At 44.7% G+C, this 27,508-nt stretch overlaps 1 protein-coding gene across 3 annotated transcripts in view; it reads right to left on the reverse strand.

The window, feature by feature from the left end:
- The window catches only part of ITPR2 (inositol 1,4,5-trisphosphate receptor type 2), a 380,387-nt gene that overhangs the window by 216,193 nt on the left and 136,686 nt on the right, over positions 1-27,508 (reverse strand). For all 3 annotated transcript variants that reach the window (XM_007517924.3, XM_060194552.1, XM_060194551.1), the window contains 11 exons: positions 24,479-24,630; positions 22,086-22,185; positions 20,654-20,814; positions 19,015-19,156; positions 12,881-13,042; positions 10,967-11,139; positions 8,238-8,357; positions 7,926-8,111; positions 5,493-5,744; positions 3,917-4,061; positions 2,823-2,973 (listed from right to left, as the gene is read on the reverse strand). In XM_007517924.3, coding sequence (XP_007517986.1) covers positions 2,823-2,973; positions 3,917-4,061; positions 5,493-5,744; positions 7,926-8,111; positions 8,238-8,357; positions 10,967-11,139; positions 12,881-13,042; positions 19,015-19,156; positions 20,654-20,814; positions 22,086-22,185; positions 24,479-24,630 — 1,744 coding nt within the window. The remainder of the gene's footprint in view (positions 1-2,822; positions 2,974-3,916; positions 4,062-5,492; positions 5,745-7,925; positions 8,112-8,237; positions 8,358-10,966; positions 11,140-12,880; positions 13,043-19,014; positions 19,157-20,653; positions 20,815-22,085; positions 22,186-24,478; positions 24,631-27,508) is intronic.

Genomic DNA, 27,508 nt, shown 5'->3' on the forward strand with positions numbered 1-27,508 from the left:
ATAACAAGGATGACAATAAAAGACAAGGGCAACAAAAGGGAAAATAAATATGTAAAAAAAGAAAGAAATCCTTGAAAGGGAATGAGATTCTCTGTCAACGTTTTCCCAGGACCTGCCCCCCGTTCAGCTTTAAAACCTGCACACCAACACAACCGATGATCCAGTTACTGACTGGAACAGGCCTCCATCTCAAGGCTCAACCACAGGAACTCCCAAGAATTTTTGAGTTGAGGAAAAAAGAAACACGATGGAAGATCATCATAAACAATCCAGTTCTTGTGTGGCCTTTTCGATTTCTACCATGCTGACAGTTCAAGTTGTGGGGAGTCCAGGGGGATGGAGGTGGGGGGAATGGCTCTGAGAGGAAATGACAGGGGTGGCCAGGTCTATAACTAGATCTAAATTTGCTCAATAATTGAGACTTTATTGCTCCATGCTGGAGGTTTAAATTTGAAACCCAGATTTCCTTCAAACAACAGAGAGATAAGTGGAAGCATATTGACAGAATAACTAAATAACCAAGTCGACTCAAACCATTTCCAGACTGTGTCGAATGCGGCACTCTGCCCAAGTGATCACGCGGGGTTGTGCAAGTTCAGAAAATAGTGGGACTCTATTTAGTGAGACAATACAGACCTGTTCTGCTCTAGACAGCCTTCTTACTTATCAGCAGTAGAAACCCAGAGGTAGCCTGCCCCTTAGCCAACATAAAGAGCAGAACTCTGGAGCGTGTTTGATGGAAGGAGCTTCTGGAAGCATATTGTAAACATTCCTTGGCCAGCCCGCATCTGCATTTGCTTTTAGCTTCTGTACATGATAAAGAAGAGCACTGCTTGGCATAATTCTTCCACCTAAAAGACCAATCACTCCAAGTGGTGCCAGTGTGTTTGATGTCCCAGAGAGCAAATGACAGGTATTAGCCAAAGCAAATTGACTCAACAACACAGCCTGCTGGGAGGGAATGCATTTGTTTGAAAACAATCGTTCATTTCTGAAGTGCATTCCCAGCCAGTGAAAGGGGTGGAACTAAGAGTGGGGAAGCTTCTAGTTTCAGACCCCAAGGGCCCAAGCAGCCCAGCTTCCTGTGTCTCCACTTAAGTGAGAGCCTCATTTTCAGAACAGGCCCCCTTGAGGGCACAGAAATGAAAAGCTGCTTCTGAGTGGAACAATTTCTGCTGAACTGGCCAGTGAGAGGAAATTTCTGTTGGGGGTGGAGGGTGTCACAGTCCAGGAGCTGTGGTTCAGCAACCCCCTCCCCAGCTCTAGCAAGAGGGTACACAGGCACACAGGAGCAGGCCATGGGCCGAGGAACCCCAAGGGGAAAGCTTCTGAATTGCCCCTTCCCAAGCAGCCCAGAGCCTCCAATTAGGGTCATTGGCCCCTAAGCTCATAAGGTACAGCTCTTCCCAGAACCCACAGGCTGGCCTGTGCACACCCATCCAGACTGGCGCCTGCAGAGCTGGCAGCCTACGCTTCCCAGCCTCTCTTCCCCATTCCCTCCCTGAACCTCCATCCCTGATGGTGCCCAGGCAGACATAATGAGCAGTAAGAACAGCCAGAGTCTTGGCCAGGTTCTGTCCCACACCATGCCCCAGGAGTGGGATGAGAAAGCAAAGTGCTCGGTGCTTATTTAAGAGTAAGAGGGCTTACCCAGAACCCATGTTTATAAAGTCACTTGCTCTTTTGATAAAGGTCTGCTTTGCAAATGGCGTCTAGGAAGAAATAAAGTCTCATTAAAATAGCACTTGTCTGTTTTGTTTTCGCTTAGTTTGCTGAGTTCTAACGAGGAGAGGACATAGTCAGAATCTTTGCAGACACCCGTCACGAAGAAGTAAGAAATTATACCCATGTGCCATTAAGCTTACTATAAACCATTAACCACCCCCTCTAATAAGGTGATAGTGATATGAAATGAAATAATATAGGAAAATAAATGCAGATCAGCAGATATGGATGAGCCAAGATGGAGGCACACTGGACATGTCCAGCATCAGTTCTGGAATGCCTGTTTTTGTCCCTGAAAATATACTCCTGTCTTTCCTGGCTATCCCCTAAGCTGGGACTCCCTCCCTGCCATCAACCACTCTCATCCAGATTCTCAGTGACAATTTCCCCAGGCCTCACAACTGTGTCTGCACACTGGGAGTCTCCCTTCTGCTTCTTTTGTTAAGAATGTATAAGGTTCAGAAGTATTTCTGTTAGGAACAGTGTAACAGGACTCAGCTCTGATAGTGCAGCTTCTTGATTTTATATTCAATATATCATTTTCCTATTGTGCAAATAACTGCAGTCACAAACTTATCTGTTTTGAAGTACTTTCAAGTTTATGGGAAGAGCTACCAAAATCATATGGAGATGCTACAGCACCCTCTGCCCTGCCGTGTTAGAGTCACAAAGTTTGCTACATTTGCTCCTCTCCCATTCTCATGGCATGTATATCTTCTATCTTTCCTGAAAAATTTAAGAGTCCCAGAAATCATGACCCTTTAACCTTCAATTCGTCAGCAACATTTGAGAGGAAACAAAGTACATTCTCTCACATAAGCACAGCACAGTAACAAAATTTAGAAACTTAAAAAAAAATTATGAACCAAAATTCTAAGCTCAGTGTGAATTTTCCTAAAATATTAAAGCCTGGGCAGTGTATGACATCTATTGATGTATCTCTGGAAGCTTCTGTGGTAAAACAGAGAAGCAGGCTTTCACCCTCAGCCTGTGGCAAGGTCCCACCTAGTGTACACATCTCAGCAAGCATGAGCTGAATTCTCAGCTCGTCTCAAGCTCAACCAATCAGGTGACAGCTTTTCCCCAAACAGTCTTACCTCCATCTTGAAATTTGCTCAGTCTCTCCAAATACGATGATATGGGGACCTGTACAATATCAAGGATGGCTAGCAGTGTCCTCGTGAGCCTGAGGAGCTCACTAAAGCTGTAGAACCCAAAGTATATAAGGTTCCGAGCCAAGTGGACCACCTGAGGAGAAAATGGGAGGAGGAAAGGATGGAAGCAATGAAGAAAAATATTAGGAATGGAAATAGTGGGCTTTTTTTTTTAAATGATTATTATCTAAATCAGTCCAGGTATCTCTAAACTTTGTGATTCTTTTACATGCAGGATATTATCCATGAAATGTATCCAGGCATGTTTGTCCCTTCTATAGCTGTGTTCTTCTGGATGCCACAAGTTATATGAGGTATAAGAGTCAGCTTCCATGATGAGGTTAGTGCATTTGTGGTCTCCTTATACGTGGCACTAAGGACACTGACTGCCAGTGGAATGACGTCACTTTTAAGATCAGCTAAGAGAAGATAAGAGCTCCCACCTCACTCACTGGCTCTGTGGGAACCCAGACACCCTGTCATAAGGACCTTGCCAACCGAAGGTCAAGTGATGAGAACAAGACGTGTCAATAGCCAGCACAGAAGCACGTCTGTGGAGATGGAGAAAAGGCATTGTAACACAAACTATGAGAAACTACTTTTGTTCACCAAATGCAATAAAGTTTACACAAATCAATAATATTTTTTTAAAGTGCAGGAAAACTGCCATTAACAGACTAGTCCAAGCAATATATACTTGGGGGGAGGTTGGGGGGGTGGGAGATGGTTCACCCAGAAGAGCGTACCCCCTCTGCCTTTCACTCTCTATCTAGGAGAAAATAGAAGTCTGCTGGGAGAGGTTTGATCATGCAGGTAAGAAGCCCTACTGAAGCTCTTGAAGCAAGAAAAAACAAACAGACTTTGAAGTCCTGGTCTCAATCAACAACAGAGGAGAATCACACCTGCATGAACTTACTGGCCCAAACACCAAAACATCCTGCTCGCAGGAAAGAGACCTTTATGCTCAACATGGTTGGTTTTTGAGAGGAAAAGCTGAGCAGCTCCATGAATGGATGAATCCTTTCAGAAACAAATACCTCGAATGTCAGCTTGTTTTTCTCTTTATCCCCGAAAGGGAAGGGCTGGTTTACAACTTCTTTCAAGTACTCTTCCACAAACTCCATCGTCAGTGCGAATTTCCTCTTCATGTCGTTTCTGGAGGAGTCTGTGATAGAGTCATATCTGCAGGGATAGGAGAGTGAGTTCAATTGTAATCATATCACAAAGTGCAAAGACTAGCCTCCTGGCTTTGCATGTCTGGGGGGTCAGTTCACAGACCTTTCTTTTGCCCTCATCTGTAAAATAGGGCTGGTGTGAAATATCATCTAAAGCACTCAATTTATTTTTCATTTCTTTTTTTTTCCATTTTATTTTACTTATTATTGTTGTTGTTGTTTTGCCAAAACTGTTTGTTCAGTTCTAGCTTACAGGAAGAGGTACAGGGGATTAAGCCTGGAACTTGGGAGTCTCAAACATGAGAGTCTCCTTGTAATAACCACTATGCTCTCTCCCCCTACAGCATTCACTTTTGACTCTGCTTTCTAGGAAAATGTTTTGATTATCAAAGAGCAAGGTTTTTACTCTCCAAGAAAGAAGTATCTTCTGGGCCAGGATATAGCTCAAAGGGTAGAGTATATGCCTTGCTGTGTGCGAGATCTGTGTCCCAGCCCCAACAGTATATGAGAGCAACATGAGTAGCGGAGTTTTGCTATGGTGTATCCCCTTCTCTCTGTTCCCTCTCCTCTGTTTCTCTATCTCACTATGTGCCCCCCGCCAAAGAAATAAAGAATATAAAAAAAAACTGGGGCCAGGCAGAGGCACACCTGGTTGAGCTCGTTACCATGTGGCAGGACCTAGGTTCAGGTTCAAAATCCCCATCTGCAGAGAAAAACTTCACAAGCAATGAAGCTGTGCTGCAGGTGTTTCACTCTACCTATCTCCCCTCCCCCTCTCAATTTCCCTGTCCTATCAAATTAACAAATAGTAAATTAAAAAAAAAAAAAACTTAAGGGGGGGCCTGGGTGGTGGTGCACTGCACTGAGTGCACACACATTACCATGCACAAGGACCCAGGTTTAAGCCCCCACTCCCTACCTACCCTGTTTTTCGCTGTCCTATCAAATTTAAAAAAAAAAAAAAAAAAAGATGGAAAAATGTTCACTTAGAGCAGTGAATTGCTAGTGCTTGTATTGAACCCTGGTGGCAATAAGATAATAATAGTAATAGTAATAATAATAAAAACTTCAGACATGGGTGGCCCTCAGTTCATTTCCAGTACTACTAGGATAAATTAATAAGATGATGATGATGACTGCGGCTTCACTGCTCCAACAGGGCTTTTTCAGCAAGAAAGAGAGTGACAGGACGAAAAGACACCAGAGCACTGAAGCTTCTTCAGGTGCAGCAGGGGCCAGGCTGGAACCTGGGGTGCGTGCCTAGCAAAGCAGGGGCACTGTCCAGGTGGGCTCTATTACTGCCCCAAATAAGGCTGCCTGGTGTGCATCTGGAAGATTAACATGCTGAATCCATGCATTTAATTTCTCAACTGAAGCCCCCAACTGAGAACTCTGCACTGAGTCTCACACCCCCAGACACATCACCAGCCAGCCCTACTCGTGTATGGTGATCTTGGTGGGGATCTCAGTCCACAGTCGGGCATATCGGACAGGCACCACAGACTCCTGGGGGTCTCTGTCCACGTGCATGTGCAGCATGAGGCGGCAGAAGGAGGCACGCAGGTCAAAGGGCAGGCTCTCATCAGACACGCAGCGCAGGATCAGGTCCACTGACAGCTGTGTGGAGATCTGGTTGATGGCCAGGTACTGGCGGTCCAGGCACATCCTTGCGAAGAGGTTGAGCTGGTACCTGCAACACAGCAAGCACAGCACGCTGTGTCTTCCAGAGAGTTCTTGGGCACCGCCGTAACTATCAGCATTGACCGTGAGGACACTGGGGCTTCCATGAGCATGTGACACTGTGGACCAGCTCTTTGGAGAGGGAGTTAAACAAACAGGACAACACACACCGTGCTCCCTGGGTTACCATTCCCCTCTTTTGTGAAGGATCTGTGTTCCAACTCCAAAAGTACATGGGAGTACCATGGATGGTGGTGAAGATGGTGATGTGGACACTAATCTCTGAGGTTTCTGTATACTTGGATTATGAAGGCTGTAGGGGCCAGGTGGTGGTGCACCTGGTTGAGTACACATTTAACAATGCTCAAGAACCCGGGTTCAAGACTCCAGTCCCCACCTGTAGGAGGAAAGCTTAGCAAGTGGTAAAATAGTGCTGCAGGTGTCTCTGTCTATCTCCTTATCACCCCGTTGTTTATTTTCGGAGGCTCCAGCTGGCTGGGCTAGCTTCACGGGCGGGTAACAGAGATGACCAGAGACACACAGCTAGGCAGGGAAGCTGTATTTCTTTATTCAGGAACAACGATTCATAAACTAACCCAAACTAATCACCAAACAGAACTCTCCTGCCTCCTTCCCCCGCGGTGGTGCCAAGAACTCTCGAACTCTGTCACTCTGGAACTCTGTAGGGGTTCCTTTCTGGGGCGGGGACAAGCGAGCCCGCCAAACTAGCAGGACTAAACCACAATCAACTAGAGATGGGGGGGAAGGGGACCAAACCACTATGAAGAATACCAACAACCCCCTTCCCAGCTGTCTCTACCTAATAAATAAATAAAAATAATAGAACTTTTTTTTAAGAAAAGGTTGTAAGGGGGTCGGGCGGTGGCGCAGTGGGTTAAGCGCACATGGCGCAAAGCGCAAGGACCAGCGTAAGGATCCCGGTACGAGCCCCCGGCTCCCCACCTGCAGTGGAGTGGCTTCACGGGCAGTGAAGCAGGTCTGTAGGTGTCTATCTTTCTCTCCCCCTCTCTGTCTTCCCCTCCTCTCTCCATTTCTCTCTGTCCTGTCCAACAACAAACAACATCAACAATGGTAATAATGATGACCACAGCGAGGCTACAACAACAAGGGCAACGAAAAGGAGGGGAAAATGGCCTCCAGGAGCGGTGAATTCATGGTGCAGGCACCGAGCCCAGCAATAACCTTGGAGGAAAAAAATAAAATAAAATAAAATAAAATAAAATAAAATAAAATAAAATAAAATAAAGAAAAGAAGATTATAAACAACAGCTGAAATGAAACCCTCTCTCCTCACCCACTCCATCCTCCCTCCACCTGCCAAGTCCACTCAGGGCCCTGGCCTAGTGGGGACCCAGCAGCTTCAGTGCCTCTAGCTGCACAGACCAGGGAGCATGAGGGTATGCGCATGTCGCAGCTTCTGCCTTCCTCAGAACCCCAGCACTTGCTCCCAACTTCTGTTCCTTAAACTCCAAGATGCCAGCTAACTTCTTGCTCCTAATCCACTGACTGCTAGGAACCAGTATCAGCACTCTCCCAGCTGTGGATCACCACAGCTCTTCCCCTCCCACTGACCTCAACTCCCCTAAGCATATTTACACTTCCCCATATTCAAGCGCTTTGTACTCCAGTAGCGCTGCATATTGAGTTGCTCTTACCACCTCTACTGCTGGGTCTGCCACAGCAGTTCCAGATCCAACTCTCTCAACTCCATTCTTTTTTCTTTCTTTTTTTTTTTTAATATACTTTTATTTTAGAGAGACAGAAATATATAGGTAGATCGACAGAGAGATAGACAGACCCAGAGGACTGATCAAGCTTTGGCTTATGGTGGGTGACACAGGGGATGAAACTGGGACTTTGGCACCTCAGACATGAAAGTCTTTTTTGCATTACCATGATATTGTCTCCCTTACTCCCCAAATCCATTTCCTTTGTTCCCAAATGTCCTTCATCCGTACCCACTCCAAACACACCATTCCAAACAATTCCAGAAGACAGCCAAGGGGAATATGTGAAAAGCAAAGATATTAACTTTTGTCTTGCATATTGTAAACACAACTATTTCCAATATTCTACACGAGTCCTATTTGCAGATGGCCGAAGTCTCTGCAGAGAAGCAGCTCCCAATGGATCTGTGAGGCTGGGAAGCACAGCCCTGGCATTGTGTTACCTATAGTAGGTGAGGACCTCCAGGTCGGCCTTGGTGCCTTCCTTGGCCTCCTGGGCCAGGTGTCGGATGGCTTTGCCATGAGGCTCCTTGTTGCTGTCAATCCAGTAGAGCCAGACTTCCTCATCATCCAAGTCGTCAGCCAGGATGGCGCTCTCCATAGGGTTGTCCACTTGTGTGGAGACCAGCCTTGGAAAGAACCACACGGAAGCTGCTGAGAAGTGCACACACAGGCCCGAGAGGGAAGGGCAGTGTGTGTGGTGTGCGAGGAGAGGAGAGGAAAGGATAGAAAGGGTGTGTGGGACGCGGCCTTACTTGGTCTGGATGAGGATGTCTGCGTTCCCAGGGCTCAGCATGAACTTGCAGATGAGTTCCTGTGTGACGGGGATGGCGGTGGTGTTGGACACGCACAGGTCTGACAGGTAGTCCAGAAACCTAAGGGGGTAGAGGGAGACAGGAAAGACATGGGGTTGTCCATAACAGGCTGGGCATGAACAGAAGGCATTCTGGGAATGAAGACATACCTGGGAACAGCATGAAAAGGGACTTCTGGGAGCCAGCTGGTGGTGTAGCTAGTTGAGCACACACATTACAACACACAACAGCCTAAGTTCAAGCCCCCCAGCCTCCACCAAGAGGGGGAAGCTTCATGAATGGTGAGGCACTGCTATAGATGTCTCTTTCTCTCCCTATCTCCCCAGTCCTTTCTCAATTTCTCTCTGCTGTAGCAAATAAAAAAAATATATCTCTTTTTTTAAAAAAAATGGGGGAGCAAGTAATGGAACACCTGGTTAGAAGTACCTCACAGTGCACAAAAACCCAGATTCAAGCCCCCAGACCCTACCTACAGAAGGAAGCTTTACAAGCGGTGAAGCAGTGCTGCAACAGCCTCTCTGCCTCTCTCCCTCTCTATCCCCTCTCAATTTCTCTCTGCCATATCAAACCAAGTAAATAAATTTAAAAAGGACTGGGCTGGATAGGCTGTGGCACATCTAGTTGAGAGCACATGTTACCACACACAAGGACCAGAATTCAAGCCCCTGGTCCTTACCTGCAGGGGGGAAACTCTACGTGTGTTCTCTCTCCCTCTCTATTTCTCTCTGACTCTATCCAATAAATAAAATAGAAAAAAATTTCTTTTTTTATGTGTGACTTTCTAGACACATATTCAGTATTGTTTCTATACATCATTTTCCCGTATGTGCATCATGTTTACTACATCATTAGAAATAAGTCAGATATTCTTTTTTAAATTTTTTAAAATATTTTATTTTATTTATTTATTCCCTTTTGTTGCCCTTGTTGTTTTATTGTTGTAGTTATTATTGTTGTTGTCGTCGTTGTTGGATAGGACAGAGAGAAATGGAGAGAGGAGGGGAAGACAGAGAGGAGGAGAGAAAGATAGACACCTGCAGACCTGCTTTCACCGCCTGTGAAGCGACTCCGCTGCAGGTGGGGAGCCGGGGTCCAAACCGGGATCCTTATGCCGGTCCTTGTGCTTTGCGCCACCTGCGCTTAACCCGCTGCGCTATAGCCCGACTCCCTCTTTTTTTAATTTATTTAATAAAAAAATCTACTTAAAAAATAGATGTCTGATAACAAGTCACTTCCCATCATGATTTGCTGAGTTTGGAAAGTGACTTGTTTGCCTTAATGTGAAATTAGCTCAGAAATAGTTATCCAAAGAAAACAAGTAAAAAGCTAAGTGTCAAAAGTGACTGTCAAAACAAAGGGGTAGCTCACAGGTATGTATGACCCATGCTCTCACACATCCATGGCTTGGGTTCAAGGCATGATACCACATGGGAGATACTATGATAATGGGAATTCCAGTGTCATGGTTGGTTGGTCGTTCCGTCCATTTGTCTGTCTCTGCCTCTCTGAAAGGGTGTCCTAGAGAGAGTGGTCAAATCACAAATGTACAAGGATCCATCTTGACAAAATAAAATAGTAAAATAAAAATTTAAGCTGTAAAAGAGGCCATCCTTCACATTCAAGAGTGGAAAAACAGACCAGATGAATTCTGAGTCAAGATATCTTTATACTTGTTATCAAGTAAGGAGGGCAGAGACTTGAAGGAGCATGGTCTGGCAGAGCCAGGGACCATTCCTACAGTCTAGCATTCACCAGCTGGGCCAACTAATTAAGAAAACTTTGCCAATTCGCTCCTCTCCTGGCTCCATTTCTCCTGCGGTTTAACACAAAGAGAACTCCATGTGGTATCTGAAACCCATGTCTACTATGAGATTCTGTTTCATGCTGCAGAGAAATTCTTGAGTCAAATATCCTCCAGGCTTCTATTGACTCATCTCTCAAGTGTGGATGAGTATATGCACAAGAACATGCAAGGGTTGGAAGGAGGCAAAGCATATGGACATACTGGGGGGAAAAAACTGCAGAGTGCTATAAAGAGCTATCAGAGTGAAGATCAACTGTGTCCTACTCTATGGAGAATATGGTCTCCTATGGATAACTCTGTTCTTTAAAAATAATTATTTATGAAGGAGAGAAAAAAAGAAAAACAGAGTATCACTCTGGCATAAGCAATGCTGGGGCTTGAGCACTGGGCCCCAAGCTTTCAAGTCCAATGCTCCAGCTACTGCACAATCTCTCCCACTCTGCTCTTTGTGAGCTGGAACCTACGACTGAGCCCTGGGTCTCAAGCATGGTCATTCCCAATGAGTCCCCCCCGCCCCCCCCCCCGGGCCCAACTTCTTCAATATTTTAAACTTAGAAAAATACAGTAGGGGGAAAGGAAGAGCATGCACAAAGTGCAAGTCCACCACCCATGGAATTCTTCCTGCTTCTATGTGGTGTTAGGGATCAAGCCCAAAGCCTTGTCTGTGTCAGGTGGGTCCTCAAGACCATAGCCACCTCCCTGGCCCCAATCTCTCTTTATTAGAATGGCAGTAATTCCCTGCAGAGTTTTGTTCATGCAATTCACTCACCGGAAAGAATTAAAACTTTGCAAAAGTTCTAAAAAAAATAAAAGCACAAGGCCACAATCCCCACTAGGAAACAACACTGCAAAAACCACTTCAAACCTTGGCTCACGATTTCTCCGGAGTAAACTGACAAATGTTTCTATTTCTTTTGCTGTGATGTGTTTCTCTAGTAGTTTTCTGTTGTTGTGCAACAAAGCTGTGATGGTGTCTTCTGCCAAAATATCATAGCCAATCTGGGACTGCATGACACAGAAGTTCTTAGCGATGTATTCCTGTGAAGAAGAAAGGCTGTCAGATGGGGCTGCCAACCAGCATCAAAGGAACAGGCTCTGTTAGGATGGTGGCATTGGTTAATTGATTCAGAACAGAAAACTCATGAAAGCGGACCAGGTGGTGGTGCACCTGGTTGGGTATGCACACTTCTAGGCACAAGGATCCATGTTCAAGCCCGAGATCTCTACCTCTAAGAAGAAGTTTCATGAGCAGTGAAGCAGAACTCTTTCTCCCTGTCTAGCTTCTTCTCCTTCTATCAATTCCTCTATCTCTATCCAATAAAAAAGTATTTAAAATGTATAAAAAGTAAAAAGGAAATTCAACAAAATTATTATCAAGAAGAACAAGTAAACAGTTCTCCAAAACATATGGCTTTTGAGGAAGGAAATGAAAACACATCAATATATAACACACTGAAATCCTTATAGAGCTAGAGATAATCTGTATTAATTGCCACCAGGGTTATTATTGCTAGGACTCAGTTCCAAGACTAAAAATCCACCAATCCTGGCAGTCATTTTTTTTCCCTTTTTTTTCCCTTTCTATCTTATGTGGTAGGACAGAGAGAGATTGAGACAGGAGGGGGAGAGAGACAGATGCTTGCAGACCTGCATCACCACTTGTGAAGCATTTCTCTTGTAGATGGGGAGCAGGGGATCAAACCTGGGTCCTTGTGCATGGTAATGTGTGCTCAATCTAGGGCACCACCACCCAACCCCCCTAGAGATAAGTTTTAATCAGAACACTTACACAACTCCTAAGTAGGAGAGACAAAAATAAACTTAGTTAAAACATCCCAACTTTTATCACATAGTAACTGAGGATTTCACTAACCAAACTCAGGCCATTTTCTCTCACTTAAAGTTATCACAAATTTCAGCCTAATTCTAGAAAAAGAATAGACCTTCTGATCTTGTGTTTGTGACACATTGTGTCTATTCTGTTAAAGAAAGCTTTTTCTCAAGTTAACCAGCCCTGCCACCTGACCCAAGGTGGATGACCCTGCAAATATCAGGCTCACAGAAGGACTGAAGATACCCTACCCAACAACTGGGATCTTACACAGAAGAGTAAAGGAAAAGTGGATCAAAAAGACCTGTAGGTTAATTCACAGAGACATATGCAACCCTATGTTCATAGCTGCATTATTCACAATAGCCCAAGAATGGAAGCAGCCTAAATGCCCATCAACAGATGACTGGCTAAAGAAGTTATGGGATATATACTCCAGAGAATACTACTCTGTAATCAAAACAGATGGTATTGTGTTCTTTGGGATAACATGAAGGACTTGGAGGTGACTATACTTAGTGAAAATAAGTAAAATGAAGACAAACAAGTACCAGATGGTTTCACTCACATATGGAATCTAGAGATCTGATACACATGAACTTAGGGGGAAAGAAAAAAAAAACAGAAGCAAGCAAACTGTTTCTAAGACTTTGTGAGAAGTACAGTGGTTATCTTTGGGAGGTAAGAGGGTGGAGATACAGAAATTTGGTGATGGATGTGGTGTGGACATAAACCCTGTAACCTTACAATCCTGTAACCCTCTATTAATCACATATAAAAAACAGGAAGAAGAAGAAGAAAGAGGAGGAGGAAGAGGAGGAAAAATGAAAAAGTGTGCAGGTCCTTTCTGTATGTTGTCAACATAACCCAAGTCATTAAAACACAGAGGTAGCTTAGATTCTGTTATCTGTTCCAGAATAGTGTGTACAGAGCCTGGGGGGCCCCTACCTGGTTCTTGCGGTAGTCCTGTTGGGAGTGTCTCAGCACACGGTAGCATAGCCGCAGCAGGTACTTGTAGGGGGCGTACCTCTGGTCCCCCAAGTCCTCCAGCCTCAGCATGGGTCCTTCTCCTCCTCGCTCCTTAAATGGTGCTTTGAGAATTCCGAACACCTATAGAGAAGCATGCTTTGCAACTGGTTTCTACTTTTTATTTTATTTTTTTTAGTTTTTATTTTAATATGAGAGATAGATATAGAGAGAGATCAGAGCACTGTTCAGCTCTGGTTTATGGTTGGGGGGGGACTGAACCTAGGATTTTGAAGCCTCAGGCAGGAAACTCATTTTGCATAACCATTATGCTATCTCCTGCGAGGAGCTCCCGGGTCCCGAGAGGGAAAGCCATACATATATTTTTTAAAGATTTTATTTATTTATTCATGAAAAATGATAGGAGAGAGAGAGAGAAGGGACCCAACATTACTCTGGTATATGTGCTGCTGGGAATTAAACTCAGGACCTCATGCTTGAGAGTCCAAAGCCTTATCCACTGTGCCACCTTCCGGACCATACCCCCATATGTATTTTTTTCTTTTTTTTAAATTGTCTTTATTTATTGGACAGAAACAGCCAGAAATAAAGAGGAATGGGGGATAGAGAAGGAGAGAGACAGAGAGACACCTGCAGCCTTGCTTCACCACTCCTGAAGCTTTCCTCCTGTAGATGGGGACCAAGGGCTTGAACCTCCATTTTTTTATTTTCAATAAACACAATAACTGAAAAACACTTTTATAAGATTTGAGTAGCAGTAACAGAAAGGGATGAAAAGTCTTCAGATCTAGGACTAACAGGTGAAGGGACAGGAACGACACTGCTGAGAGAATTCTCATAACCGAGGGACAGAAACACTATGTAGGTAAACAAAAAACTTAGATTTTTTTTAAAATTTTTGTTTATAAAAAGGAAACACTGGGGAGTCAGGCGGTAGCACAGCGGGTTAAGCGCACATGGCGCCAAGCGCAAGGACTGGCGGAAGGATCCCGGTTCAAGCCCCCGGCTCCCCACCTGCAGGGGAGTCGCTTCACAGGCGGTGAAGCAGGTCTGCAGGTGTCTGTCTTTCTCTCCCCCTCTCTGTCTTCCCCTCCTCTCTCCATTTCTCTCTGTCCTGTCCAACAACGACATCTGTAACAACAACAACAATAACTACAACAATAAAAAAAAAAAAACAGCAAGGGCAACAAAGGGGAAATAAATAAAAAAAAAAAGGAAACACTGACAAAAACCACAGGATCGGAGGGGTACAACTCCACACAATTCCCACCACCAGAACTCCATATCCAATCCCCTCCACTGATAGCTTTCCTATTCTTTATCCCTTTGGGAATATGGGCCCAGGGTCATTGTGTGGTACAGAAGGTGGAGGCAGCAAGGTAAGAAGTGAGTCTTCCTTATCATGCGCATGACCCAGGTTTGAGCCCAGACATCAAGTGGGAGACTCAAGGTAGTGAGAAAACTTCAGTTCTATGGTATCTCTCATGCCAATCTCAGAGAAGCTCGCTCTCTCTCTCTCTCTCTCCACACACACACATATAGATTTTCTATGTTTTTCAATACAAAAATGCAAAATGACTTTTCTAACAACCCAATATATATGAAAGGACTGGGTAGTGGCACAACTGGTTGAGTACATAAATTACCATGCCCAAGGACCCAGGTTCAAGCCCCTGCTGCCTACCAGCAGGAAGAAGCCATGAAGGAGGTCTGCGGGTATTTCTCTGTCTCTTATCCTAACTTCCCCTCCCCTCTCAATTTCTTTCTGTCCTATCAAGTTGATAGAAAGAAATGGCCATGAGGAGCGGTGGACTTGTAGTGCCAGCACCAAACCCCTGCAATAACCCTGGTGACAGAAGGAGAAAGAGGAGAAGGTGGAGGAGGAGGAGCAGTAGTAGTCAGCCCAGAGTATGGAACATATACATGTGCAAAGCCCTGGTACAAGAAGAAATTTTACTTTATTCTTTCATCATCACTGGGATTTCACCAACCCAGGCCAAATTTTTTTTCTTTTTGCAGACTGAAAGGCAGATGACAGAAAACAGAGAGGCAATGAGAGAGATGCGATAGCACTGAAGCATCCTTCAATGTAGTACTAGCTGGGCTCAACATTGGCTATGCATGATAAGTTCACACAATTCAAGTGAGCACTCTTGTTGCCTCTCAACACTTTATTTTATTGACACAAGAAACAAGCTGGGGGAAATAGCTCAACTGGTAGAGCCTCCGACTTTGATGCATGAGGTTCCTGGTATGATCCCCAGCACCGTATGTGCCAGAGAGTGGTGCTCTGGCTTGTCTCTTCTCTCCTTCCTCTTCATCATGTGAAATTCTTTCTCGGGGGTCAGGTGGTAGCACAGCGGGTTAAGTGCAGGTGGCACAAAGCTCAAGGACCAGCATAAGGATCCCGGTTCGAGCCGCCAGACCCCACCTACAGGGGAGTCGCTTCACAGGCAGTGAAGCAGGGCAGGTGTGTCTATCTTTCTGTCCCCGTCTCCCCGCTCCTCTCTCCATTTCTCTCTGTCCTATCCAACAATGACAACATCAATAACAATAACAATAACAACTACAACAAGAGCAACAAAAGGGAAAATAAATAAATAAATATTTAAAAAAGAAATTCTTTCTCATATGTAAGAAATAATAAGAGGGTGTCATGCTATATGCAAAGTTCCATGAATCTATTTAGATTAATTAAAGTATAGTTTGATTCCTATAGGCTTTATAATCACTTCTGTTATTTTCTATAACTTTCAAAAAACAAAATAATATGGAGAAAAGTTATTTTTAATATGATTTGGAAAACTGCCACCAGGGTTGCTGCTGGGATTTGGTGCCAGCACTACAAATCCAAAATTCTGGGCAGTCTTTTTGTTTTTCTTTTATTTATTTATTTTTACTTTCTACTTTATTTGATAATACAGAGAGAAATTGAGAGGGGGATGGGAGATAGAGAGGGAAGGGAGAAAAAGAGACACTTGAAGACCTGTCTCAGCATTTGGGAAGCAGGACCGCCTCCCCATACCCCGCCACAGGTTGGGAACAGGGCTTGAACTTCCATATGGTAATATGTGTGCTCAACTGGGTATACCACTGCCCAGCTGGAAATGTTTTTATTATTTTATACATTTTTAATTAACTTTCCTTTTCTGTTGCCCTTGCTGTTTTTTATTGTTGTTGTAGTTATTATTGTAGTTGTTGTTGTTGGACAGGACAGAAAGAAATGGAGAGAGGAGGAAAGACAGAGAGGGAGAGAGAAAGACAGACACCTGCAGACCTGCTTCACCGCCTGTGAAGTGACTCCCCTGCAGGTGGGGAGCTAGGGGCTCGAACCGGGATCCTTATGCAGGTCATTGCGCTTCACGCCACGTGTGCTTCCTTATGCAGGTCATTGCGCTTCACGCCACGTGTGCTTAACCTGCTGCACTACCACCCAACTCCCCCTAATGGAAATGTTTTAAATCCTCCAATTATTACTTTTACACCTACTCCTAAGAGTTAATGCCCTGCTAGCAGTAATGAAGATGAGGCCAAATCAATGGATGTACTGGAAGTCGAACAAGGAAGCAGTCATAGGGGGCAGCTGATGGATCCCAGGGGTTATTTTTATGGGGGGGGGGGGAAGGGGGAGGAAGAGAGAGAAGGAAGAGAAGGCCAGACAGACACTAGTGCACTCATCAGGTCTGGCCTGTGGTGGCGCCTGAACTCAAGCAGAGACACCAAGGATGGAAGTCTGGTGCACTAGCACAATGCTCTCCCTGCCCTCAAGACTCTCCCTACAGAAAGAGTAGCAACTGGGAAGTTCCCAATGAGCACTGAAGAATCAAAACTCTTTAGGCAGACTCTCAAGGGAAGACACTAGAATGAGCATGGGTAGTGGTGCCAACGGACAGATGGGACATGGCTTTTCTAGTTCACAAAGGATGACATAAATTACAGTGACTCTATATTGACTCAACCTTGAGTTTCATATCTATCAGAATCAGACTGGACATGTTTGTTAGAATATAATATAATAAATCACTCAAGGTATTGAAAGTCCTAGAAATCAAGTGTTTTGACAAAATAAATGCCAATACCAGAAAAGACTATGTCTCACCTGATTTTGTTTCAAAGACAACTGATTTTATGTTTCCAGGTGTAGGATGCAGGCACTATGACTGCTTTCCTTTCCCAACTCTAGAGAGCATGTATAATAGTAACATGATTTTACTTCTTAAGTATGTTCCCTGAGTCTGCATTTAATTAGTGCAGAATCACCTTAATTCAAAATAGCAATTAACTGAATAAAAAGAATGCACAGAAACTGGAAAGTGGCACACCTGGTTAAGTGCACGTTACCGTGCGTAAGGACCCAGGTTCAAAAACCTGGTTCCCACATGCAGGGAGAAATCTTCACAAGTGTTGCAAGTATCTCTCTGTCTCTTTCTCCCTCTCTATCCTCCTTCCCTCTCAATTTTTCTGTCCTATCAAATTAAATAAACTTTTAAAAAGATCTTAAAGAAGGGGACAGGTGGTAGTACACTGGGATAAGTGCACATAGTACTAAGTGCAAGGTTTGAGTCCCCAGCTCCCAACCCACGGGGGGAGAGTCACTTCACAAGCAGTGAAGCAAGTCTGCAAGTATTTCTCTCCCTCTCTCTCTCTCTCTCCCCCTCTCTACCCCCTCTCCCCCCCCCCCCATATTCCTCTCCCCTTTCAATTTCTCTCAGTCCTATTCAAAAGATTGAAAAAATGGCCACAGGAGCAGTGGTTTCATAATGCAGGAACAGAGCCCCAGCGATAACCCTGGAGGCAAAAAAAAAAAATCTTACAGAAAGCAAGAAAGCACAAAGCTGGTGTGATAGAACACAGTGAGAGAGCTTAAGCTTAATTCTTGTCATATTCAAGAGCTAGAGCTGAGCAATGCTTGGCAAAATAACAACAACAACAACAATAAAGGCAAGTATATCCACATATACATATTTCCAGTATGTGAATTCACTTAATGATGCATTAAAACATTTTCCAGTGGGCATGAGATGGACTTTCAAGGGAAAAAAATCTAGAAGATAATACAGAGTTCTGATGCCTACCTACAGTGCCCTAGTTTTGTAGAAAAGTGAAAGAGAGAGATAGAGATGGTAGCACTCAGGTCTTTTGGAAAGCCTGCCTAGAAATTGATTCCAACATCTTCTCTAGAGACAAGCTGCCCACATGTCTTCAAGGGCAAGTTGTCTTCTAAGGAACCTCCAAGAATCCAGGAATACCAGAGCCAAGTTTGCTACCAAGTTTTGAAGAACTAGTATGCAAATTTCACACCAAAAAACACGCACCTGTAGTGATTAAGTTAGGAGAGGGGCTACACAGAATTTTTTTTTTCTGTACTGTTCTCTGCATTCAAGTGTGTGCTTGAAATTTTTTATAATAAAAATATACTGAAATAGGGAGTTGGGCGGTAGCGCAGCAGGTTAAGCGCACGTGGCACGAAGCGCAAAGACCAGCATAAGAATCCCAGTTCGAGCTCCTGGCTCCCCACCTGCAGGGGAGTTGCTTCACAAAGGGTAAAGCAGGTCTGCAGGTGTCTGTCTATCTTTCTCTCCCCCTGTCTTCCCCTCCTCTCTCCACTTCTCTGTCCTATCCAACAACAACGACATCAATAATAACTACAACAATAAAATAACAAGGACAACAAAAGGGAATAAATAAATATAATTTTTTAAAAAAAATATACTGAAATAATATAATAAATGGATGGAGCTGGAGATGATTACATTTAGTAAAATAATAAAAGAGCTAAAAGATAATTACCAGGTGGTTTTACTCATATGTGGAGTCTAGAGAACTGAAACACACATAACCATGCAGAAAGAAAGAAAGAAAGAAAGAAAGAAAGAAAGAAAGAAAGAAAGAAAGAAAGAAAGAAAGAAAGAAAGAAGGATTCAACAAACTATCTCAAAGACCTTATGAGAAGGATGGTGGTTATCTCTGGGAGGGTGGGGGCACAGAACTTTAGCTGGTGGATATGGTTTAGAACCAGACCCTATACTCATAATCTTGTGAGCCACCATCACATCATAAATAAACAAGCAAATAAGTAAGTACAGAACACTCACCTGTGCCAGTATGTTCTGCTCCCTCATTAATTTCTGGCGCTCTCTGTTGGGTTTGGTGATGACCACATCCAGAACCTCCTGTCCATTATTGAGTACATCTGCCACAAAGAAGATGAGGTCTTCCAGCAATTTGGTTACAAACCTACCATGAATAGAAAGGGAAAATTTATTACAGCATCCTCTATGAACTGCTTCATTTTAGAAAAGAAAATGTTTTGAAATGTGTTGCCTGTCAAATATCGCAGTAAAATATTTTGTGTTTTCTTTAAATTGAAGTAATATTGATTTTTAACATTACACAAGTGTCTAAGTATGCAGGACTATAGGTTAACATCCATACACTCTATGCAAAGTTCACCAAAAATGCTTTTTAATAAGCACTATATGCTGAAATACTGCAAAATACATATGCATACTTTGATAATATATATTAATATTATAGAGGGGTTGGGTGATGGCATGCCTATCAAATTAAATAAGTAAATATAAGAAAAGAAATAAAGCTTAGACTCCTTACACCTTACATACCATATATCAGACAAAACAAAATTCACAAAAAGCTCACAAAACTCAGCAACAACAAAATGATGCCATCAAAAAATAGGGAGAGAATATGAACAGAATATTCACCAAAGAAGAGATTCAAGAGGCCAACTGACATGTGAAAAAATGCTCTAAGACACTGGTCATCAGAGAAAAAAAGCTACACTAGCAAAAGCAAACCCCAGACCCACACATATCACATGTACAATCACTAAACTCACACGTGAAAGCAGACTGTCAGGGTGGACATGAAGTCCATTGTGCTGGTCACAAGGGGCATTTACTAGAACAAAATGAGCAGGAGACATAAACTAGATGACTCTCTGGGCAGGTGGGAAATGAGAGAGAATAGCACTGGGCTACGAACAAAATTTTGTCTCTTGCTGCGAGACAGGGGCAGCAAAGGGAAATACTGACTTGGGATCAGAAGATCTGTTCTGGACAACATGCTGGAAGACTCTGATTCTAGAATCTGCTCTAGATCCTGCCTCTTTGTCCTGCAGAACTGGGAGGAAGCCCACAGCCCTAGACTGCAGAAAGACATGTCACCAGTGTGAGAGTGCAGGCTGCCCAGCCTTTGCCACTGGTGTAAGAGCACAGTGACACTGAGTCACAGCCTCTGTGCTGGGTGCCGCAGAGTACCCCACCTCCACCCCTGCACCCCTGCAGGTAAAACACTGTGCAGAAATCCTGCTGGAAGACTGCACATGTCACTTCCCCAGCTCTCGACAGTGCTCCAGTGGCCCTCCCCCTCACTTGTTCCTAATATTCTTCTGCAGCTGCACAGGAGAGGACCACAAAATTCCACCAAAATCTGTCTAAGGAGAGGCCAAGGGGTGGAGCTCAGAAGCTGTGCATCTGAGTTCACTCCTGAGAGAGCAGAAAGGGATCACCCCAGGAGAAAAAAAAAAAAGTAAAAGCAAACAGCCCACTGGATTCTAATATTGCCATTTCTGGTCACTTGCCATGACTTGCTCATCTGCAAGCAGAGCTGAGAAGATTCCAAATGTTCCCTCTGAGCCTGAATTCATCTGAAGCTCACTGCATATGCAAATGATAAGTGGTGATTTAAGATCCATTTAAATGAGTGACCAACCTCCTTTCATTCTGAGTGATGGTGCCATTTTCCAGCTTTTTCACGGTGGTCGCTAGTACTTTGTTGGCATCATTGGCAAAGTCCAGATCTCGGACCTCTGACAGTGGGACAGACACAATGGCAAATGCTTCTTTGTCTTCTTTGGTTTGGCAAGTTCCGATCTGCAACACGTTTTCCCAACAAAGTTAGTGACTTCATTTTTCATAACAATGTGATTGTTATTACTAATGCTGATTAGTAATGCTAATACTATATGCTAGTACATCTTAGCACAGTTTAACAAATATGAGACAGAGGGCCCTCTGTCCTCTGTAGAGTGTACACATTATCATGCACAAGGATCTGGGTTCAAGCCCCTGGTCGCTACCTGTGGGAGGGAAGCCTCACAAGCAGTGAAGCAATGTTTCTCTCTCTCCGCCCCCCCAATTTCTCTCTATAAAATAAATAAAAATAAAAAGGAAAAAGTGGCTACCACGAGCAGTAGATTCATCATGCAGGCACAGAGCCCCAATGATAACCCTGGTGGCAATAAAATTAAGTAAGTAATAATAAAGGACCTGAGTTCAAGTTCCTGGTCCCCTCCTGCAATGTAGAAGTTTCACAAGCAGTGAAGCAGTGCTACAGATCTCTCTCCCCTCTCTCTTCTGCATTCTCTCTCTCTCCCCACTTCTCTCTTCATTTCTGTCTCTATCAAAAAGGAAAAGGAAAAAAGTAGGAAAAAACAATCAAGAAGATAGGAGACAGAAGCCAGAGGCGGCTCACCGAATAGAGCACAAGCTTCATTATGTGTGAAGTCCTGGGTTTGAGTCCCAGCACCACAAAGGAGCACCATAAACAGCTCGAGAGAGAGAGAGAGAGAGAGAGAGAGAGAGAGAGAGAGAGAGGAACTCTGGGGATGGCAGAGCAGTGCTATGGTCTCTTCATACCCTCTTTTCTCTCTCTGAATTAAGAATGAAAAACCTAGCCACAGAGGCCACTCAGTGGTGCTGTCCTGCATGCACATCTAGTGCTCATTCACCATCCCCACCATAGAGAAAGACTACACACACTGACAGCAGCTGGTCACTTATCACGACCATCCCCAGCACATCTGCTGCTGTGAGAGGATGTGGGAACATGTTATTTCATACAGCTCAGCTAGGAAGAAACTATCCCTCCTGCACCTGCCTTTGGCTTCAGTCTCAACAGAGTGGAGGGATGCTCTCTCCTTTCTACAGTTGCTCCCACCCTGACTACCCATGATGGCTTGCTTCCCTGAGGCACACCAGGCTGGTGCTCCCTAAACACATGAAAGGCACGCTGGGGGTGAAGTGAGGGTAGCCATCTCTCTTCATGGAGATGTCAGAGATGCCCTGTGTGGGACACGCCTGCCACCTCCTTCCTCCCAGCTGCACATCTTTTTGGGAGTCCAGCCACCCTTGGCGGCACTTACCTTCAACATAACAGGCCTCTCCTCGTCCGTGTCGATGGGGATGCTTGTGCTGGTCACCCACGTGTTGGTACATAAGTGTCTCAGCCGGACGTACGAGTTCCTAAGAGCCAAGTGGTAGGAGAAACATGTCAGAAAGGGGCCAGGCGGTGGTGCACCAGCTGAGCACACAGGCTCCCTGAGCAAGGACCCAGATTTCAGCCCCTGCTCCCTACTTGTTTCTTTTTTTGTCTTTATTATTGTATTTATTTAAAAAAGGAGACATTAACAAAACCATAGGATAAGAGGGGTACAACTCCACACAATTCCCACCACCAGAACTCCATATCCCATCCCATCCCGATAGCTCTCCTATTCTTTATCCCTCTGGGAGTATGGACCCAAGGTCATTGTGGGATGCAGAAGGTGGAAGGTCTGGCTTCTGTAATTGCTTCCCCGCTGAACATGGGCGTTGACTGGTAGATCCATACTCCCAGCCTGCCTCTCACTTTCCCTAGTAGGGTGGTGCTCTGGGGAAGCGGAGCTCCAGGACACACTGGTGGGGTCTCCCTACTTGTTTCTTTCCTTTTTTTATTGACATCAAAGCTATTATTGGGGCTCTGTAGCTACATGACAAATCCACCACTCCTGATGGACATTTTTTAATTCCTTTTTTTAAAAATAGAGACAAATTGAGGAGAGATAGAAAGGGGAAGAGACAGAGAGACACCAACAGCACTATTACACCACTCGTGAAGCTTTCTCCCTGCAGGTGGGAGCTGGAGGCTTGAACCTGGGTCCTCACACATGTGCTCTATTGGGCATGCTACCACCTAGCCTGACTCTCACCATTTCTTTAACAAATATTCATGTCAAATGTGTATTTTTTAAAAAGTCTTAAAAAGTTATTTGCCAAAAGTTCCCTTTTCTATTTGGCGTTGATGATGCTGGAAGCACCTCCCCACCCTGCGAAGACAACAGTCACACCTTCAGTCACTGGGTTCTTCTCTCAAATGTTCTGCACCAAGATTCAGTTCCTGAAATTCTCAGCGAATAGAGTCCTTACATGCATCAGTTTCCCTTCCTCCCAAGCATCCTCATGACCAGGCCTTGCTGGTTGACTCTGACAGTGTCTCTCTCCCATGTGAGTCTCAGCACACAGCCAGTCTGTGCACTGTTGTCTTCCCAAGCCTGGGGCAACACTGCAATGCAATCCATGCTCAATGAATATATGCTGAGTGACTGGCAAGATGAGTGAATAGATGGGTGAGTAGATGAAATCAAGGGTTCAATGTAGTGGAAACAGATGTAAGCATTTCAGAGAAATGCTTATGGGGCAGTAGAAGATGTAGAGTGCACACTTTGTCACGTGAGTCAGGGGAGCACCAAGCAGAGGGGAAATTTCGCAAGCAGTAAAGCATTGCTATGGTGCCTCTCTTCCATCTATCTTGCAATGTTCCTATCTTTCACCTTATACCTGGGGGGGGGGGGGGGGCAAGCAGAAGTCCACCAAGAGTGGTAGAACCACAGAGGCACAAAGCCCCAACACAGTCCTGCCAGCACTAAAAACATCAATACTTCCAGGATATTTTTCATTTCAGTTAATAAGAGGCCATGCAAGTAACAAGAGTCAATGATTCTTGTGAATGTTTCAGAATTCCCTGGACCTGTCCAATGCAATTACCTATGAAAACACTACAAACCTTGTTGATCTATGCACAAAAGTGGCCTAATGTATTGCTGATTTAATAGCGATGTACAAAATCAGAAGATAATAGGGGCCTAATTCCCCACCATTCCCACCACCAGAGTCCTGTGCTTCTGCCCACCTCCAGCAGAAATTGCAATAGTTCCCAAGGTCATAGATATGGGATGACTATATATATATTTTTTTCACCTTTTTTATTCACTTCTAATGGTCCTGCCTCTTTTTTTTTCATAAAGGGCACTGCTCAGCTCCAACCTATGGTGATGCAGGGGACTGAACATGAGACCTTAGAGCCTCAGGCCCTTCACTTCCTTTCTAAGTCACACCTACACCTAATCCAATGTCCTTCCTTCTTTCCTCTTCCCTCTCTGAAAAGAGAAATGGTGAGGCCTAACTTTTACACATTACCCTTCTGCTTGTTTCCTTGCCATACCAAAAATCACACTTCCATTATTTTAATTCCTAACCTAACAGAAAGATTATTCAAAGAATCAACTTTTTAAATATTGCATTTATTTTTAATGAGAAAGATGCAGAAAGACAGAAGCAGAGACAGACACACCCAGAGCACTGCTCAGCTCTGGTTTCTGGTGGTAGAAGGGATTGAACCTGGAACGTCAGAGCATCAGGCAGGATGGTCACTTGGTTGAACTGCTTTAACCTGGGCTTACCCCTCACCGTGATGGCTGCGTGGACTTTGCATTCTTACCTGGGAACCAGACAGTCCGCCCTCTGAAGCGTCGTGGCATCCAGCTCAAAGAGGGAGGCGATGTCATTGCCGTGCGGGACAGAGACCAGCGTGTACATGATCTTCTCCCCAGCCTGCCGCTTCTTCTTTGAAGTCGGGAGTTCGCCGTCTCGCTGTTGAGGAGGCCCAAGGAGACACGTGTGAGCTGGGGCTGTGACTGAGACTTTTTCCAAAGGAAAGGGGGGACCTAAACCTGCCTGTCATCTTGTTGCTGTACTCTGGGGGTGTCTAATTCATGTCACTGCAGAAAGCAACTCGGGCCAGATGGCCTCTGAAGGCATCGATGACAAGTCACACAGCCCTGGAGGGAGGAGACTGGGGGCTGGAGGGGGTGATGGCTTGAACTCTCCAATTTATCCAGACACTGCTGTCACCAAACTTACAGTTCCCTCACTTAAACCACTGGGGCTCAGAGCCTGCATGATGACTGCACCATTATTTAAAAAAAAAAAAAAAAAAAAAAAACCTATGAGTTACTGCTGCGATTTGGAGCCTACACAACACATCCACCTCTCATAAGGGCTATTTTTCCTTTTTTTTTTTTTTTTTCTATTAGATAGGATAAAGAGAAACTGAGAGGGAAATAATTATTTATTATTTCCTTAATGGTATATATGGGGGGGGGGGGAGTCTGATTTGACTTAGAATCCTATAGTTTTAACTAAGGGCCAGGAGAGGGCTCACCAGTAGAGCATACATTTTACCATGCAAGAGGACCCAAGTTTAGGGCCCCCAGCCACCATATGGGAGCACCCACATGAGAATGGCATCTGTCCTTGGAAAAAGAGCAGATGTACCTGCAGCCTTTGGCACTAGATGCTATAGGAATGAAGCCAGACACCAGGGTCCCAACACTGGGTGACTCTGGGGATAAATGTCCAGAAAAGGTAAAGCCCTAGAGGGAAGGTAGGAGGAGGCAGGAGCAAGGGAGCAATGGCTACTGCAATTCTTTCTGGCCTGGTTAGAATCCTAAAGTTAGAAAGAGCTCTTTGGTCTCACAATCTTGTGATTATACTAAAGGCCGCTGACTTGCAACTTCTAAAACAGGAACGTGTGTGTGTGTGTGTGTGTGTGTGTGTGTGTGTGTGTGTGTGTGTGTGTGTGTGTGTGTGTGTGTAGATAAAAGGAAAGAAGCTCCATCTCACACTACGATTAAGAGCTCTGTGCCCCCAGAAAGGCTGGGGCAGGGGAGGTGGGGGGTACACTTGTTTTTCTGCACCTACCAGGACATCAGGCATGCATGGTCCCAGGCCACTTTTACAATCCTTTTAATCTCACCAGGGGATGAGGAAGCTGACAGGTGGAGAGGGAGGGACACCACAGTGAGCTTCCTTCAGTGCCGTGGGGCTCACATATGGTGCAAGTCATGGGTATGGGAAAGCAGGTGCTCTACCAGGTGAGCTATCCCGGCCCTTGGGAAACACTTGAAATTGCAGTAGGGGAGAGAGTTAGTCTAAGTAGAAGGGATCAGAAGAAAAGAAGGAGAAAAAAAAAGGGGAGAGAAAAGGGAAAGGAAAGAACCCACAAATGAATGCAAAAGCTTGGTTCACTAGTATCTGCCCAGCAGTTTGATAGAAAAATCTAGGCATGGTGCTAAGATGCAGGATGGCAAAGAAACAGCTTTCTCCTGAGGCTCTGACTGCATCACTCTGTCAAGCAAGGGCCAGTACAACACCATCTGCAGCTCAGGGTAACTTCTCATGGCTAAGAATGGCAGTGAGCTCTGGTTTGAAGCCCACAGGGGTCAGGGTGAAGAAGGCAGGGAGAGAGAGAGGAGTGGCAGTGAGGTCTGAGAAAAGGAAGTGATGTGGCCAGGTGGTGGCGCACCTGGTTAAGCGCACACATTACAGTGCGCAAGAACCTCGCTTCAAGGTGGTCCCCACCTGCAGGGGGAAAGCTTCCTAAGTAAATAGAGCTGTTGTCTCTCTGTCTCTCTACCCTCTCAATTTCTCTATGTGTCTATCTAATGATACATAAATAAATAAAAATTTTAAAAAAAGAAGAGCAAGTGATGATTCCCAAAGAAATCACATCCTTCTAACGCAAAGAGATGGGGGGGGGGGGGGAGAAATAGGCCAGGAGAATCACAGGCAGGAAGAAACATTACAGAAGAGTTCTTTTCTGGGTTCTGCAGTGTTACTGCAGCCAAAGAGAGAACCACCAACATAATGTGTTATTAATACATGTGACAGATGAGTGCCTAGAAATTACGTAAGAGCACAGAGATAATGGGTAGCAACAGTCAGCTATGGAAATAACCCAAAGGAGCTGTGCAAAAGTGTAGGCAAAGGGATCTGAATATGAGTGACCTTGCAGTATTAAGAGGGAATGATTGAAGTGCAATGTTACTGAGGAAATCAAATTCCAAATCGATCCCACTGAACCATGTTTGAAGGGTCGCAGAGAAAGCATAATCATCATATAAAAAAATTTCATGCCTGAGGCCCTGAGATCCCAGATTCAATTGCTCAGCACTACCATCAGCCAGAGCTGAGCAGGGCTCTGGGGTCTGTCTCTATTTCCCTTTCTCTCCCATCCCCTCTGTGTGTTTCTGTATCTTTCCTTCTGTGTCTCTCATTAAAAGAAATAAAATATCACTTTTAAATGAAGACAGTGAGTATTGACCTAAGTAAATGGAGAATCAGTAAGAATCTGACAGTCTCTTCCCTCCGTTAGATGGAGGTAGTGAGATCCCAGTCTTCTCAGAGGATAAGGCAGCCTTAGAAGGAGTATGTGTCGGGGCTGGGCAGTTTCGCAGCAGGTTAAGCACACATGGTGCAAAGTGCAAGGACTGACTTAAGGATCCCAGTTTGAGCCCCCAGCTCCCCACCTGCACGGGGTGTCGCTTCACAAGTGGTGAAGCAGGTCTTCAGGTGTCTTTCTCTCCCCCTCTCCATTTCTCTCTATCCTATCCAACAACGACACCAATAAAACAATAATAACAACAAAGATAAACAAGGGCAACAAAAGGGAAAAAATAGCCTCCAGGAG

The sequence above is a fragment of the Erinaceus europaeus genome, chromosome 7 (assembly GCF_950295315.1).
Source record: "Erinaceus europaeus chromosome 7, mEriEur2.1, whole genome shotgun sequence".
Lineage (NCBI taxonomy): Eukaryota > Metazoa > Chordata > Mammalia > Eulipotyphla > Erinaceidae > Erinaceus > Erinaceus europaeus.